The 17794-nt window shown below is 43.1% G+C and overlaps 2 protein-coding genes across 5 annotated transcripts; one reads left to right on the top strand and one right to left on the bottom strand.

Moving 5' to 3' along the window:
• Positions 1 to 2419: 2419 nt before the first annotated feature.
• Positions 2420 to 14721, top strand: baalcb (BAALC binder of MAP3K1 and KLF4 b). Of its 3 annotated transcripts, none has more exons than XM_015975091.3 (5): positions 2420 to 2616; positions 6495 to 6734; positions 6824 to 7043; positions 7753 to 7946; positions 13958 to 14721. In XM_015975091.3, the coding sequence occupies exons 3-5, from the start codon at positions 6863 to 6865 to the stop codon at positions 14120 to 14122; spliced, it is 540 nt and encodes a 179-aa protein (XP_015830577.1). In that variant the 5' UTR covers positions 2420 to 2616; positions 6495 to 6734; positions 6824 to 6862; the 3' UTR covers positions 14123 to 14721. The 3 variants fall into 3 exon arrangements, with proteins under 3 accessions (XP_015830577.1, XP_015830576.1, XP_015830575.1); XM_015975090.3 differs by having other exon boundaries at positions 2430 to 2616; positions 6828 to 7043; positions 7747 to 7946; XM_015975089.3 differs by having other exon boundaries at positions 2437 to 2616; positions 7747 to 7946.
• Positions 14722 to 15041: 320 nt separating this feature from the next.
• On the bottom strand, positions 15042 to 17382 carry nme6 (NME/NM23 nucleoside diphosphate kinase 6). Of its 2 annotated transcripts, none has more exons than XM_015975087.3 (6): positions 17159 to 17382; positions 16824 to 16919; positions 16506 to 16608; positions 16259 to 16298; positions 15564 to 15724; positions 15042 to 15282 (listed from the first exon to the last, which is right to left on the bottom strand). In XM_015975087.3, the coding sequence occupies exons 2-6, from the start codon at positions 16914 to 16916 to the stop codon at positions 15131 to 15133; spliced, it is 549 nt and encodes a 182-aa protein (XP_015830573.3). In that variant the 5' UTR covers positions 16917 to 16919; positions 17159 to 17382; the 3' UTR covers positions 15042 to 15130. The 2 variants fall into 2 exon arrangements, with proteins under 2 accessions (XP_015830573.3, XP_015830574.3); XM_015975088.3 differs by having other exon boundaries at positions 15042 to 15237.
• Between the last annotated feature and the right edge of the window lie 412 nt (positions 17383 to 17794).

Below are 17794 nucleotides of genomic sequence, written 5' to 3'. Positions count from 1 at the left end.
CACAAATGAACTGTTATTATCACACATTATATTACTAAGTTTAAATGTAAACTAGAACATAAATCTTAGGAGTGGTGGACTAATAGGATACCAGAGACTTGCAATTTAAAAATGCTCTAAAATCCAATATTAAGTAAATCTTCCATTGAATTCCTCTGTGTGCACCTATGTTTGCTGCTGAACCAGCTGAATGCATCATGACCAACCATGATTCACTCCAGTGTCCCGATTGGCAGCGTGCCACATTAATCGCCGCGGTAATGGGAGGACAGGCCTATTGACCCGGAGTCCAATAGGACATGTGGGCAGGACATACAAATCAAAGCTGTCCAGGCTCATATTGACTCATCTGTCCACAGGAAGTGAGATTTATCAGCTAGGGGGACAGAGCACTGAGGGGGTTTGATCCAGCATAGAAACCCCCAGGTCTGCACTAAAAATGGTTAATATATTTAAATATTGATTTACTTTTCTCAGTAATAACCAGCCACGGCATATTCCAATGATCTGTTCTGTGTGGTACCTCAAGGCTCTGTTTTGGGTCCACTCCTGTTACTTGACCACAGGACGTCATTCTTACTTTATGTACCTTTAAGTTTAGTGCTTCATCAAATGGGAGACATGTTACAAATTTGGAACCTTTTACTTCCCAAATGAAAATTTTCAGCTGCATTATAATCACTTTGTGCACCAAGTTAAAGTGGAAATTTGATATATTCTGCACATTTAACCGTCTCTTACTGAACTCATTCGCTGCCAATGACAACTGAAGTCGTCATTTGCATTTTTCTTACTGTGTGGGCATTGGAACGAGCCCCCGCACTGTGAGAACAAGCATCTCAGCTCTAAAGCCGATCTTCATCCGCATACGTCACATGTCACATGATCAGAAAGCAGAAAATCCATGTGTTAGGAGATCGTTTTGGGCCGCTGCTGTAAAAAAAAGTGAGGCACGAACCGGAAAAGCTTCTGTCGAACAACAGATTATGAAAGAAAGGATAACGCTTGAAACACGCGGATTCTTCCTGATGTAAGAGTGAGTCTCCGCTTTGTTTTGGTTGTTTTGGCGTCGACATCATCCAAGCGTGCAACGTTCTGTGACTCTTAAATAACAGTAAAAACGATGAGAAACGCTGGCAGCGAATGAGTTAAAGGTGCATTATGTACAAATGAGGTAAAAATTACATGCTGTGGTAAAATTTGGTCACAGCAAACACTTTAAACAACTCTGGAGCTTTTTGCTGGCCGTCGTCAAATTACAAAGCCGGTGCTGCAGTGTTAGCTCGTAGGAGACACGCAACCCCACACTCACTGATGGTAAACAATAGTCCCTCCTTCCTTTGTTTTGAAAGGAGAAAAACTGACAATCCCACAACCAGCTGGATATGAAATATGTTTCAGTATAACCTTCCTTCCAAAATGACTGAAACATTTGGGATTTTCTCCCTGTAAAATTCTCACTATATTTTTACACACTGCACATTTAAACAAGCCCCATGCTTCCAGTGGGAGCCTCATATTTATGCTGGATGTTTTTGTTAACTTTACGTCAGAAATAAACGACTCCTGATTTACACGAGTGACTGTCTGCATCGAGGCAGCTACGCTTCAGAAACACTAAAGCTGCTGTTTATTGTTCCTCCAGTGCATTGAGGAAATCACTCTGACTGCAGCAGAACACTATGATGGATGTGCACTTTGCTGCCAAATGAAAAGTTTCACAAGCAATCTATAAAATACAGTTTTGGGAAAAGAAGCAGCTGTTGTGGTGATGAGAATGTTACCATCAGGTGGCAGACAAAGAGCAACAAGTTTTGTTTTTCTACAAGGGACTTTCATTTTACTGAGGATATAGAACTATGGGTTTTTTGCACACATCTTTTCTTTTTCACATATAAAGCACAAAACACAGATGCACCTTCAAACCTGGCTCTGTGTTAAACAGCCACCATTTAAATCAGTAGTTCAAGTCTTGAAACCTTCAAAATTAATTGTTTGATATTTCTTTGTGATGTCTATAATTAGAATCTTGGTGAATTCGAACAGGATTAGTCGCTTCTTATTTAAGGAAGTGGAGAGGTAGTGCCCCCTACTGGCTAAAACAGAGATCATCAAAGTGTAAATGCTCACATGAAACTTCACTTTATCTATGTAAGAATACTATATACATTTTTGTTAAAAGGGAAGTCATATATTTTTTTCTTTCATTTAATTTTCATGTTGACAATCTCACAACCTTTCATTTGTTGTTTTATCAGTTTTGAGAGATCCCATCGAACTAGTGGTCCCTTCTTAGTGACAAATATCTGAACCAATTACAACAACAAGCATTTGTTACAAGAGCTGGTTCTAGGTTTTACTCAGATTTATGTCAGAAAATAGTCCTGATTTTATTCTGAGATCTACCTAGCAACAGCTGAGATCATCTATTAAATTCAACAAGATCGACTCTTGATCATTTATTGCCTTGATTAAGATCCACTGGAGAGGATGGATGAAGAAGCTAAATCCTCAGTGCATGTGTTGGTGTGTGTGTGTTAATATTTAACCAGCGCTTGTGCGTGCGTGCGTGCGTGCCAGACCGGAGGCTGCAGCATCGAGGCGAGTCTAAAACACGTAAGCTGTTTTTTTCCCCTGCGTTAGCTTTCATTTCTCTGTTTAGTGGCTTCAATCGCCTTTCTGTTTAGTTTTTAATCACAGTCTCTTTTATTCTGCGGTGACTAATGAATGTTTTCTCCTGGCCTGTGATGACTGCGCTGTTTTAGCTGCGCATTTTATTCTCAGATGCGTTTCTCTCGAGAGTTTAATCACGGGGTGAAAATAGAAACGACAAAGGTGATCCGGGTTATAAGATTATCTATGAGGGGACAGTCTGAGAGAAGCATTTCGTGTTTGGTCAATAAAAGAAACCTGCTGCACTTCCCCCATTAAGATCAGCAGAGGCGTTAATAGCGTTTTCTGACAAGGGGCTTCGGCTCAGCCAAGAAATAGTTTTCATAAAGTGTTTTTAAATGAACATTTACATAAGGATAAAACGCCTTGCCATGTAAGCAGAAGAAAATTATAAAAGGGTTTCCTTTAATTTGTTCAATGTGACAGTTAAAAATAGTTTGCATCATTCCTATTCATTTATTTTTATTTTTGGAAATACAGGAATAAGCTATATAATTTTATACAACTATAGCTCTCTTTTTTGTCCGGACATATGAAGAGCTAAATCCTATAATTTAAAAAAGAAAAGAGAAATAGGTTTCCCATTTTCACTGATCTATTATCAATGTAAAATTGATCAGGTGTTTTTTTTCCTCTCTCATTGTTTGAATAACTTCCTTTTTGTATTTTTAATACATTTTTTAAATCTGTGCAATGTTCATGCAAAATGGCTTTCTGCTTTTGCAGCATTTTCATTTTGGGAGGGTGGGTTGGAAGTAAAAGCTACTGTTAGCTTAATGACAAAACACAATTATAAGCATGATTTTTTTTTCAATCAATCAATCAATCAAATTTTATTTATATAGCTCCTTCTTCCACCAACCTTGCAGGAGCCCAAGGCGCTGAACACAACTTAGAATGAAATCACAAAAGAGCAATAATGAAAATAGTAATAAAAAGGTCATATCACAAGCAATTAAGATTAAAAAAACATACAATAAAAATGTGTCTTCAGGTGAAAATCTGGAGTGATGGCAACTGTCGATTAATGAGCAGCAGCTCATTCTGAAGTTGGCGCCAGGACCGAGAAGGCACGATCTCCCCTGGTCCTGTGCCTAGAGCGTGGAACATTGAACAAATCCTGTTCGGCTCATTGCAGAGATCGTGAGGGAGAATGCCGATTTAATAACGCAGTAAAATACAGAGGAGCATTACCCTGTAGAGCCCAGAATACATGCAGCAAAATCTTAAACCTAGTCCACAGGAAGCCAGTGCAGTGAGGCCAATACAGGAGTGATATGCTCTGTTTTCTGTGTCCCTGTCAGCAGACACGCTGCTGAATTATGGACAAATTGTAAGCACCTCAGCGCAGCTTGACTCAGTCCAGCGTAAAGTGCATTACAATAATCAAGCCTTGACAGAACAAAAGCATGAAATACAGATCCAAAGTGCTGTCTTGAAAATATGTGCTTGATTTTACCTCAACATCACAGGTGGAAGAAGCTAGATTTCACCACTATGTTAATGTTTGCATCAAATTTTAGTTCTGAGTCAAGTCTCACCCCCCAGACTACAAAAAATTAACTGCTGGTAAGGTGACTGAACATCCAGGTCAGGAGCTCCAACACATGGACGTAGCTTTGGGGGGGACACGTCCCCCCACTTTTTCCAAAGTCAACTTTTGTCCCCTGCACTTTTACCACCCAAAAACTATATTACGCTATATTAAATAGACACTGGTTGAGCACTAGGACCAAGCAGAAAACAATCACTTGTGTTGAAGCCTGTTTCCCATTAGAACCCTCCATAAGCTCATCTATTGGCCATGATGATACTTGCTTAAGTGTGATTGGCCGTTCCTGCCACCTGTATACTCAACAGTTCAGCATTCCTGAAATAGCATAAAAGAGCCTCTAGGCTGTAGTTTTATGTATATTTTTTGTATACTTACTGCAAACATTCCCCCCGGTCCTCATGGCGGTTGTGCCCCCCTTCTAAAGTCAAAACTACGTCCATGCTCCCACCCACCTTACTAGTGGGAAGAAATGCGATGAGCTCTCAATTGTACCGTGGTTCAGGTGAAGATAATCAGCTGCGAGCCATAAGTTAACCTCATCCAAACAGATCAAAAGGTTTAAGATGGAGCCTCCCACTCCTGAACATAGAGGAAAATAGATCTGGCAGTCATCTGCATAAAGATGAAATTTCACTCCATGTTTGCGGAGATCCCCCAGGGGGACTAAGTAAAGAGCAAAGTGGAGAGGCTCCAGAACAGAACCCTGTGGTACCCCCTACCGCAGATCTTCCCAAGGCGAGGCAGCTTCCCCCGCCTTAACACAGAACCTCCTAGTGGATACGACCATACCCATTCAAGGGCTGACCCTGTAATCCCTACCCAATGTTCCAGGCGGTCCAGCAGAATGTGATGATCGACCGTGTCAAAGCTTGCTGTTAGGTCCAGTAACAGCAGTACTGCTGGTACGCCCTGATCCAAATCCTGAAAGATATAATTTAACACTATCAACAGTGCAGTTTCTGTACTCTGTCCAGTAGAGCCCTGCACTGAAGCCATAGGCCCTCGGGCCGGCCCGGCCCGACGGCCCGAGGGCCGGGCTTCGGGCCAACGACTGTGTAATTACCTTGGACACGGGCCGGGACGGGCGCCTTCATTTTTAATCAAATTCATTAAAAAAAAAACTGAAACACTTGAACGCAGCAGCACCTGCCTGCTTCTCATGCACCGGCACCCATTAGCTCAGTTAAGGTCTGTGTGGTTTATAAATGCGCCTATAAACGAATTCTCAAACTGCTGATTGAAACATGTGCCCCTGTTCTAATATGCCATTTATGTCCACTTTGATGTCAGAAACCATGTGTTTATTCTCATGAAAACGGCAGCATTCTATTTTTCTGTGAATAAATTCGCTCTGCAGTTAAAAAAAAATACAGCATTCATTGCTGGTTTTTTTCTAACTGGAGAGCACATTTTCAGAGCGGCAGATTAAATTTACAAACGCTATAATAATTGGGGGCGTTTATTTAATCTGCCGCTCTGAAAATGCTCTCTGCAGTTAGAAAATTAGAACGCTGCTTTTTTTCCTAATTGCACAAGAGCGCGTTTTCAGAGCAGATTAAATTTACAAACGCATCCAATTAATATAGTGTTTGTAAATTTCATCCGCCGCTCGAAAAATACGCTCTGTTAGAAAAAAGAGCTGCATTGATGCTGTTTTTCTTTCTTTTCTTTTCTTTTTAAATTTTTTTTTTAACTGCAGAACGCTTCTCACAGATAATTAGAACGCTGAGCATCCTATCACGCTAAAGCATTATGAAAGGTTAAAAAAAACGTCGGGCTCGTGTCGGGCCAAAGAATCCTGAAAACCTTTTCGGACCGGGTCGGGTTGGGGCTCCACCCCTGGGGCCGGGCCGGACACGGGCTCAGATTTTAGGCCCGTGCAGGGCTCTACTGTCAGCCCTGACTGAAACATATGAAATTTATTAAATCCCTCAAAAAGTGACCAATTGCTGTAAAACAACATTTTCCAACTGTGTTGAAGTAAAAGGAAGTTTGAAGATAAGCCTGTAATTGGACAAACAGACCAATCAGTGCCCAACTTCTTCAGAATTGGCTGAACCACCCCATCTTTCATAGAAGCTGGAACTACTATAACATGAGTTTTAGTTCATTCAAGTTCTGATGGGAAGCAGCCTACCTGAAACCTAGGTTCCTACAACATGTGAAGGCGGAAGCCCTTATCTTCCTGAAACTGGAGTATTTCTAATGTAAAGTAAAACAGACAATGGTGCAGGATTGCATTCACACCAACTCTTTTCTCTCGCAGAACCACATCTTCACAAGACCAGCCATCCAGAATGCCTTGCTCCCTCTACGGAACAAACTCGTGGTTCCTGTCTGAAATGACCTCCTTGGCGTATTTGTTCAGCAGAAGATGCTCTCTTTAAACAATCCTGGATAAACAGAACTGTGTTAACACAGAAAGGACCATTTGATTGTATCTTTAGATGAACCATAAATAGAAACCAGACTCATGGAGGCCATCACATTCTCCTACAGCTCTGGTGTAAGTTGTTGGCACCATTTGAATGATCTCATATTAAAAAAAAGATGACTGATTGAGATAAAGATGGGTCTCACTCCCCTTCTGAACAGTTAGTCCAGGAAGTGAGGGCGTCCTGCAGAAACTGAGACATGGGCTGCGGGGGTAGCAGGACTGACGCTCTAGAGCCTCGCTACCTGGAGAGCTGGACCAAAGAGACGGAGTCCACCTGGTTGACGAGCACAGACACCGACATCCCGCTGTCGTCCATCCAAAGCATCCAATCAGAGAACTCTGAGGCTGGGTTTGCATCTGAGAAAACGATCAGCCCGGGTAAGAGGAGGGGTGGAATAACGGTTTATTTATTCTCATTAAGGAATAATTATCTTGAGTGAGAAAAAAAGGCAATTAGAATAATGAAAAACGACTGATTCCTTCATTATAGCATCATTATCATTCAGGAGGGGTGATTAACATAAAGTCCTGTTGCCTAGAAGAAATCCCAACATTGTCTTTAGGAAACCAGAAAAGACAGAAATAAAGATTAAAACATTCTTCATCAACCCTCCCATTACAGCAGCAAAGCAGAGGCAACATCTTTGAACATCTCAGTCACTCCTCGGTCTCGTTATTGTTGTTTATTTAATTTATTCCTTCACACTAATGAGCGGCGAGCCCATTTTCTTTGAAGTCATGCTCCTTCAGATGAATCAATACAAGAGTAAATTAAACTGCTTCAAACGCCGAAACGTTGCTCTCATGGCAACCATCGCAGCTGTTGGCGAGCGAAGGTGGAGGAGCCTTGATGTTATTGTGAAGACAAATTCACAACAAACACACCCACAATGTGGCAAATCAGTTAGCAAAGCTAAAACACAAGAAAGGCCTAACGTTTATGTCAAAAGCATAACTAGCGCTCCTAAAAGGGAATGTAAAAATGCATTTTCCAGGAATTCTGGCTCTTTATTTAAAGATGAGACATAATCTGGTTTGAGGAACATGTTTTATGCTGATGATGACTTGATTTCTCTTTAAGTTCCAGATTTCTTTGAAGACGGTCTCCCTCCTCCTGCTCAGGCATATCTGAAGGGGTGCTCCGCTGTGTCTGAAGCCAGTCTGAATGATGTGAAACCCAGCAGCCCAGTGTCCATCCTGTCCTCTCCACAGCAGGAAGTGACGTCACCTTCATCGGGCACCACCGTGCAGCGCAGAAGCGTTCTACACACTGAAGAGATTGTAAGTCGGATTTACTTAAAGATGCAATTTGTAAGAAATCCACAGTGAAATAATCATAAAACACTCAAATATGTCAATCAAGTTGGAAGGAAGCTTATTCTAGAGCAGATTTTTCTCAGCCGGCTGGAGGGGTTGTCAGTTTTTCTCCTTTTGAAAAAAATGAAAATGGGACATAATTATTATGATTTTATGAGGTTGCCAAATCTGCAGCAAGCTTATGCTGCAGCACAGGCATTTGTAAACTGACACTGGCAGGCAAAATGCAAAGCTCCAGAGTTGTTTAAAAGCCAGTAACCCGGAGCGACCCAGAAGTTATTTCTTGTACCCCTACAGAAGCCACAGCATCTTTTTGTTTTACTCTTTTATCAAGTGAAGCTAGGATGGCCATTTTCCCCAACACCAAAAAGGAGACAAATTCCAACATTGAATAAAGATAAAAAATAAAACATATCAAAGCCATTACATAGTATGACTGCTGTACGTGGAGGTCCACTCATTATATTTTTGGCTGCTTTTGTTTGTGAGAAACATCCTTTGCATGTCTGTGCACTCCAATGTAAAGTTGACACAAATTTACAGCTCTGCCTTCACACTTTCAAGACAATTTCCCTCATTTCTCCACGCTGAGGTCATCATGGGAAAAAATCCTTTCTGTGTATGCATTGCTGCATGGAATGGAGAAGATGTAGGCACTTACTTTCTTCAGGTTCAGTGGGACAGCTGTGTGTGTCTGATGTTCACAGCAGAGCCAAGACAAACCTGTCTTTTAGCCTCCTCTCAAGTATCACTCAGACATCACTTTAAACACAGAAGTAATGCTGGATGATTTGGCCTCAAGTGCTTCAATGTAGTCTGAAAATACCTTCAGAATATGACTGAGGAAGAGGAAGTTCATCTCAGACACTTCCGTTCTGTCCTCTGCAAAGCATTTACACAATAACTTAGGGCAATCTTCATCACCAAGGCTCTGAAAATAGCTGGTCTGGGGCTTCCAACACTTCAGCATTCGGTCAGTAGATGGCAGCAGAGACAGCTACCTTGTACTAGGTTACACTCATCCACCTCCACAAACTCACAGATTTCCTACAGCTGTGCTGATCTGCTGGCTGAGATGCTAACGTGACTTTAAACCTTCAACAACGTTTTCAACATCCAGATCCAAGTTGTCAGCCACATATCTTGTGGTATTGTACAAGACACGTGCTAAACAGTTAGCTGCAATAATGTCATTTTGAGCTCGTTTTAGCTTCTGAAAAACGCTGTTGTGTTTTCCATAGTTAACACTGGCGTTGTCTGCCGTATGCTTACGGTTTTTGTAAATCCAAACCAGACATCTCGACTTTTGCCAGCAGCTGATTTTTTAAAGCTTCTGATGTCTCATTGCTATAACTGTAAAAATTCAGTAGAGCATTCTGCATGCCCTGTTCAAAGTGAAAGTATCTTAGTACTATAGGAACCATTTGGTAGTACCTTTGTTTGACGCATCAGTCGTCAGTGAGAAATGGAGTTGGTTTTCTCTGATGTAGTCTATATGCTCCTTGATGAAGTAGGGAGCGAGGAAAGCTTTAGCATTTGTTTTTCCACACGTTACCCTTTAGTTACTGCAGAATCATTGTAAACCTCCTGTATGATTGGTGATGCTTGACAGCATAGTACACTTCACAAAGTTCTGCTGCAGATACTTTGTTGTCCTGAGGAGATGTGGCTTCATGGAAAATGGAAAGCTCCTGTGCTTCTCTGTGCTAGCATGTCAATCGAGTGCACCTCTCCCTTTGCTGCATGACAGAAATCTTACCTACTTTTGAAGATGAATCCATAATCCATATTCCAGTGCCCGTCCTGTAAAAAAAATGCAATCGATGGCTTTTGTCGACAAGCGGTTGGATTTAAGACGACTTTTGCCGTCAATGGCAGTAAATGAGTTCAAGAGTCATTCTGAACTATAACAGCAAGACGGCAAAAAACCACACTTCCTATAATGCCGGAAAACAAACTACAGTAAAAAGTGTAGTAAGTGCTCCCTACCGTAAAACACCCAATCTAATTATCAACTTCTTGTGTATCACTTGTCCTTGCTTGTCACCAAGAATGTTCCGGCACTAATCTGTAACTGGCAACAGCCATGAAACTCACGGAACAGGAGTGAGAGTGATATTTTAGCTTTAAAAATAGACTGCAGTAAGCACATTTGACCACAAGATGTCAGTCTAACAAGTTGCACTTTTAAAGCAGCAATCAGAGTTTTACCTTCTTCAGGAATAATGCATTATCGTCTTCGTCTTCCTCCGCTTATCCGGGTCCGGGTCGCGGGGGCAGCATCCCAACTAGGGAGCTCCAGACCGTCCTCTCCCCGGCCTTGTCCACCAGCTCCTCCGGCAGGACCCCAAGGCGTTCCCGGACCAGATTGGAGATGTAACCTCTCCAACGTGTCCTGGGTCGACCCGGGGGCCTTCTGCCGGCAGGACATGCCCGAAACACCTCCCCGGGGAGGCGTCCAGGAGGCATCCTGACCAGATGCCCAAACCACCTCAACTGGCTCCTTTCGATCCGGAGGAGCAGCGGTTCTACTCCGAGTCCCTCCCGAATGTCCGAGCTCCTCACCCTATCTCTAAGGCTGAGCCCGGCCACCCTACGGAGGAAACTCATTTCGGCCGCTTGTATCTGCGATCTCGTTCTTTCGGTCATTACCCAAAGCTCATGACCATAGGTGAGGATTGGGACGTAGATCGACCGGTAAATCGAGAGCCTGGCTTTCTGGCTCAGCTCCCTCTTCCCCACGACAGATCGGCTCAGCGTCCGCATCACTGCAGATGCCGAACCAATCCGCCTGTCGATCTCCCGATCCCTCCTACCCTCACTCGTGAACAAGACCCCGAGATACTTAAACTCCTCCACTTGAGGTAGGACCTCTCCCCCGACCCGGAGGTGGCAAGCCACCCTTTTCCGGTCGAGAACCATGGTCTCAGATTTGGAGGTGCTGATCCTCATCCCCGCCGCTTCACATTCGGCTGCGAACCTACCCAGCAAGAGCTGAAGGTCAGAGCTGGATGAAGCTAGGAGGACCACATCATCTGCAAAAAGCAGAGACGAGATTCTCCTGCCACTGAACTCGACACACTCCACACCACGGCTGCGTCTAGAAATTTTGTCCATAAAAGTGATGAACAGAACCGGTGACAAAGGGCAGCCCTGGCGGAGTCCAACCCTCACTGGGAACAGGTCCGATTTACTACCGGCTATGCGGACCAAACTCACGCTCCTCTGGTAAAGGGACTGAATGGCCCTTAACAGAAAGCCACCCACCCTATACTCCTGGAGCGTCCCCCACAGGGTGCCCCTGGGGACACGGTCATAAGCCTTCTCCAAATCCACAAAGCACATGTGGATTGGTTGGGCAAACTCCCATGCCCCCTCCATCACCCTTGCAAGGGTATAGAGCTGGTCCACAGTTCCACGGCCAGGACGAAAACCACATTGCTCCTCCTCTATCTGAGATTCAACTATCGATCGGACCCTCCTCTCCAGTACCTTGGAGTAGACCTTTCCAGGGAGGCTGAGGAGTGTGATCCCCCTATAGCTGGAACACACCCTCAGGTCACCCTTCTTAAAGATGGGAACCACCACCCAGGTCTGCCACTCCCTAGGAACTGCCCCCGATGACCACGCAATGTTGTAGAGACGTGTCAACCATGACAGCCCTACAACATCCATAGCCTTGAGATACCCAGGACGAACCTCATCCGCCCCCGGGGCTCCGCCGCTGTGTAGTTGTTTGACTACCTCAGCAACTTCTGCCCCCGAGATCGGACAGTCCATCCCCAGGCCTCCCAGCTCTGGTTCCTCCTCGGAATGCGCATTGGTGGGATTGAGGAGCTCCTCAAAGTATTCCTTCCACCGTCCGACTATAGCCTCAGTTGACGTCAGCAGCTCCCCATCCCCACTGTAAACAGTGTGAGCGAGTTGCTGCCTTCCTCTCCTGAGGCGCCGGACAGTTTGCCCGAACCTCTTTGGAGCCGATCGATAGTCTTTCTCCATGGCCTCACCAAACTCCTCCCACGCCCGAGATTTTGCCTCGGCAACTGCCACTGCTGCACCCCGCTTGGCTATCCGGTACCTGTCTGCTGCCTCCGGAGACCCACAGACCAGCCACGCCCTGTAGGCCTCCTTCTTCAGCCTGACAGCTCCCCGAACCTCTGGTGTCCACCAGCGGGTACGGGGGTTGCCACCACGACTGGCACCGGCCACCTTACGACCACAGCTACCAACAGCCGCCTCGACAATCGCAGAGTGGAACAAGGCCCACTCGGACTCAATGTCCCCCACTGCTCTCGGGACGTGGTCAAAGCTCTGCCGGAGGTGGGAGTTGAAGACCGTCTTGACAGGTTCTTCTGCCAGGCGTTCCCAGCAGACCCTCACTATGCGTTTGGGTCTGCCAGGTCTACGCGGCATGTTCCCTTGCCATCTGATCCAACTCACCACCAGGTGGTGATCAGTTGACAGCTCCGCCCCTCTCTTCACTCGGGTGTCCAAAACATACGGCCGCAGGTCAGATGATACGACTACAAAATCTATCATCGACCTGTGACCTAGGCTGCCCTGGTAGCAAGTGTACCGGTGGGCATCCTTATGTTCGAACATGGTGTTCGTTATGGCCAAACTGCGGCTTGCACAGAAGTCCAATAACAAAACACCGCTCGAGTTCTGATTAGGTGGGCCGTTCCTCCCAATCACACCCCTCCAGGTCAAGCTGTCATTGCCCACGTGAGCATTGAAGTCCCCCAGCAGGACAATGGAGTCCCCTGATGGAGCACTATCTAGCACTCGTCCCAGGGACTCCAAAAAGGGTGGGTACTCTGAACTGATATTTGGCCCATAAGCACAAACAACAGTCAGGACCCGTTCCCCGACCCGAAGGCGCAAGGAAGCTACCCTCTTGTCCCCCGGGGTAAACCCCAACACACAGGCAGAGAGTCTCGGGGCTAACAAAAAGCCAACCCCAGCCCTCCGCCTCTCACCCGGAGCAACTCCAGCAAAGTAGAGTGTCCAACCCCTCTCCAGGTCTCGGGTTCCAGAGCCAATGCAATGTGTCGAGGTGAGTCCGACTATATCTAGCCGGTACCGCTCAATCTCTGCCACAAGCTCCGGCTCCTTCCCCGCCAGCGAGGTGACGTTCCATGTCCCAAAAACTAGTTTTCTTGTCCGGGGATTGGACCGCCAAGGCTACCGCCTTGGTCTGCCACCCGATTCGCATTGCACCGGACCCTTCATGTTCCTCCTGCGGGTGGTGGGTCCACAGTTGGACGAGCCCATGTATCCGGTTCGGGCTGGGCCCGGCCGGGCCCCATGGGCGAAAGCCCGGCCACCAGGCACTCGCTCACGGGCCCCAACCCCAGGCCTGGCTCCAGGGTGGGACCCCGGTAACCCTCCGGGCCGGGTACTCCGACTCTTCGTTTTAACCGCCATGAAAGATCCTTCGAACCGTTCTTTGTCTCACCCTTCACCCAAGACCAATTTGCATATAATAATGCATTATACTTTAGAAATCCATAAAAGTGATTGTCTTACTGTGATATATAGTAGGCAATACGTAAATTATTTTGCTAAGCCCACCCCCACCTGTGGAGCCCCATGCAGTTTGAATTGAGTGCCGCTCAGCATTAGCCAATAGCATTAGATCTCCGTTTCTATACAGATGTCAGTTACAGAGTGAGCATGTGACATTGCTAATGTAGAGTGATGCCGAGTTGGTGAAGTGGACAAGTCTTCCCAACGAGAGGTACGCATTCTCAGAGACGATGCTTCCAGCCTTCATTACGGAAGCGGCTAGACAGACCTAAGGGTGTAATACATTTTTCTGCCTCTAGATGGTGCCCTGAGACAAACAGTCATATTTCTGCTTTAAATATGTGCTTTTTAGACATTCCTTCCATTGCTCCTGTTCTTGTGTCTTGCGTCTTTAGTTCTACCACAAGTCCAGTGTTTATTGTTGGTATTTCTTTTTCCATTAATAGACAAAATGGCAGGACAACAGGAAGTCCACCAAGCAGGTGACCATCACAGTTACCCAGAGCATCCACCAGGTGGACAAGAATGGAAAGGTTAAGAAGTCCCTCACAACCTATGAGGTTATGAAACCTGTGGAGACGATTAAACAGGTGGACACTCAAAACACCTGAGACTGGAAAAAGACCAGAGAGGAATTAATCTACTACTCGTGAGGTTTTTACGATCCAGTGACTGATGGGTGACCAGGAATCAGGTTTAACGAGAAACAAAGATCTTTTCAGTTTGATGTGTGTTTTATGTATTTGACACGATAGAGTCAGACGTCTAAACAAATGGGTTAAAAAGGGAAGTACAAACAATGTAATTTCTTGTTTTTTATTTGATGAAAAAAGAAACTCGTACTGTCTTTGCAGCAAACAGGATGTTTATTAATTACTGTGAAAAAACACTTTAATCTCATAAATATGTCATGTTAGTATTATTTGCAGTGGAAAATCTAACAGATGTGAATATTTCTGTCTTACTGTTTGGTGTTGACACAAGACAGGTTTGTGGTCTTACAATCTGAATGGCTCTAAAACAGGAAGTGAAGAATTTAGCTTCAGGAGTGTGATGAGGAGGGGAGTCCGTTTACTGCATCGTGTTGCTTCGAACAATCCAGTGTTCTTTTTTTCATGTCAGTTGTTTTTTTTTAATAAATTATAACATTTGAGGTTTCTGTTTGAAATGATTGCATATGGTTAAAAGATTAAAGAGCTTTTATATGGAATTTATTTTGTTGTTCTTAAACACTGGAAAAATATTTCAAACAGAAAATCAAAGTTGAAAATGTTTTTTTGAAAAATTGTAAACAATAAAAAAGTAAACAAGCAACAAAAATAACCTCAAAAACATTTTTAAAGGTTGAATTTTAAATCTAATCAGAATTTTGTTTATTAAAAAATTATAAAAAGAAAAAAAATTTTTGTCTGAATGAAAAAGTATTTTATTTTGAAAAATAGAAATTTTGTTTCTTGCATCGTCATGCTCTCAAAACTTAATTTTTTTAGTTTGAAGCACAATTTTTGACTAAATAATAAAAACACTAAATAAATTCCATACTTTTAATACAAAAGCAACTGAAACAAGACAGAGTGTATTCATGACAGACTTTAAACCCGCTCTAAGCTGGTCTGGGGTCAGCTGGGTGCCGACACTGTGTGGATCTGTTTTTGGAGGTCGTAGAGTATCCGTCCCGATCGGAATAATGGCTCGTCTTTATCCATCCACTCTTCTACGTGGAAATCTGGGAAGAAGAAACAGATTTCTCTTCGAGCTGACTCTGGAGAATCTGAAGAACACATCACAGATTTTAAAGGCTTACAATGTGAAAAATGCCAAACTTTGAAAGAAAAGAAGCTCTAACTTTAAGTAATATATTAATTCAAAAATGAAAACGACACTGAAAAAAGACAATGTGTGATTTCTGAGAAAGTAGTTTCTGCAAGGCCCTAGGAATCAGGATGAACCCACCAGACCACCTTTAGGCTCCATCTAACATTCCTCATTTTAAATTTGGATTAAACATCATTTTTTAAAACATTTAAGATAAAGGTTTGGAAAGTTTGCTACCTGAGCCATGAGTTGTGTTTCTAGTGTCTGTGAGCCCAAACTGGGCCCTGAGGGAGGTGGGGGACGTGTATCTGGCTCGAAACACTTTAGTGGGTCCCATCAGGTCCCTCCAGTGACGTATCCCGTCCTCCTTGGCTAAGATATACGCTCGCATGGGACCACTAGAAGGAAAAAGGAAAAGAAAACCTGCTTTCAGAAAAGGCATAAAAGGCTAAAATTGATCTGATTTCTTCACACCAAATATAATGAAAACACCCTTCAGATGAAGCTCATATTATTCATCTAAAAGTCTCACTCGATGACGATGTTTTCTTAGTGTGTTCTCAGTAACAGCTTCCCGTTTGAATGGTTGCCATGGCAACCATTTCACCACTGCCACCCAAGAATAGTGACAGCATAATTACATGCACTTTTTCCACCCCAGCGTGAGCTCGCGGCCAGAGGAGGAATCATCCAGATGTTTGTAGACGATCGCTGCTGGGATGTTGTGCTGAAGGGGTGAGTGTGATGACAAGTTCCAGAAAATGACCAGAGTCTTCCTCAGAATGAAATTAAAACACCAAAAAGAGCTGATCTGTGTCAGCTATAGTGGACTAATTAAACACTTACCAGTATTTTACAACTACTTTGTGATGTTTTATATCATTCTTGTGAGGAAATCCTCAGAATGCAAAAAAATTATTATGGAGGCTAACCTGGACATGAACTCAACTAGTCGTTGATAGAAGAATCGCTCTGTAGACAGAGGAAATTCAAAATGAAGCAAATCTCAAACATTATTCTTTTAACTTGAGTGAATTTATGTAAGTTGTTCCAAAGTATACATATTTACTTCATAAGAGACATTGCATGTGATATTCCTGCTCTAAAAAGCTGCTTCTTTCTTTGATCTCAAGCAGAAACTTTTAAAGTCCCATCTGATCACGTGACTTTTGTCCACACCTGAGTGTTCAGCGTAAAACTTCTCGGAGTCCTGTCGTCTCCACGCCAGCTCTTTGTTTCTCACAATCACAAATTTGTTTTCCAGAATTATCTGATGAAGAGCCTGAAATAAAAAAAGAAGAAACACAACATCTGTGCATTTTTCTACCATCTGCGTGTTGGAAGATATCTATTAAATGGAGAAAATCACTAGCTGTAAAATTTTAATACTCTGCAGAAATATAAAAGTAACATCAAATTCCCTTTGAAGTAAAAGACTGATGATTTTATGTCATTAAAGAGCATTTCATGTGTTTTGGGACAGACAGTCTTGTTTACCTCTGACATTAAGGGATGAGCCACAGCATCTGGTTTGATGACCGCTAGGGTGAGCTGCAGCACTTTAGACAGGCGAGTGGTCGTCAGTAACATGATCTAATGAATACACACGAATTATGAAGTAAATTAAAGCAAATGTTCGAACATCTGCTGGATATTTTAATGAAAAAGACCAAAATATATCTTTGAAATCATTCGGTTATTTTAATAAACACCTAAGATGTACCTACACCTGGTGTAGCAGCATTTTGGACACGTTTTACCGCTAATATACACGGAAAATAAAGTTTATAACCGTACAAAAATCATAACAGATTATACATTTTGATACCGACCTTTTTTTAGTTTTTCAGGGTGTAGCAAAAGCTAAAACGCCGCTGCACCAGTTTAAATTTCCACTTTTACGTAAAAGAAAACGTTGCAGAAGCTCTTGATAAAACTCCAATGCAGTAGTCATCAATAGCAGTTTGCATTTTAAGCGATAAATGTAATGAAACAACTTTAAGCTAGCTGAACGATTCCATTTCCTGATTTGTCCGTTTGTCAAAATCGTCCCCGAGAAACGGAACCTGTAAAGTTTGTTCCTATGTGAGGACAATAGAATTAATAGCTCTATTAATAATAATAATAATAATAATAATAATAATAATAATAATAATAATAATAACAACAACAATAATAATAATAATAACGTTATTACTCCTATTACTTTTACTAGTACTCCTAATAATAATAATAATAATGGAAATATATTTTTAAACGACTTTATTAAAATATTGCAAATGGCACAACATTCTGTATGGAATACAATACAATACAGTATTTATTTAGAAGTTTGAAATCATAGTAAATAACAAACAGCATTAAAACAAGAGGTTACAGACTCAGATTGTAAGGGGTACATGAAATCAACTTCATTTTTGGAACAGAACATCAATTTTGGTACACTACTTTTTTTCTCTATAGATGGG

Source organism: Nothobranchius furzeri, chromosome 2 (assembly GCF_043380555.1).
Source record: "Nothobranchius furzeri strain GRZ-AD chromosome 2, NfurGRZ-RIMD1, whole genome shotgun sequence".
Lineage (NCBI taxonomy): Eukaryota > Metazoa > Chordata > Actinopteri > Cyprinodontiformes > Nothobranchiidae > Nothobranchius > Nothobranchius furzeri.
Note: the sequence above shows the minus strand (reverse complement) of the source record. Positions and strands in the feature narration are given on the sequence as shown.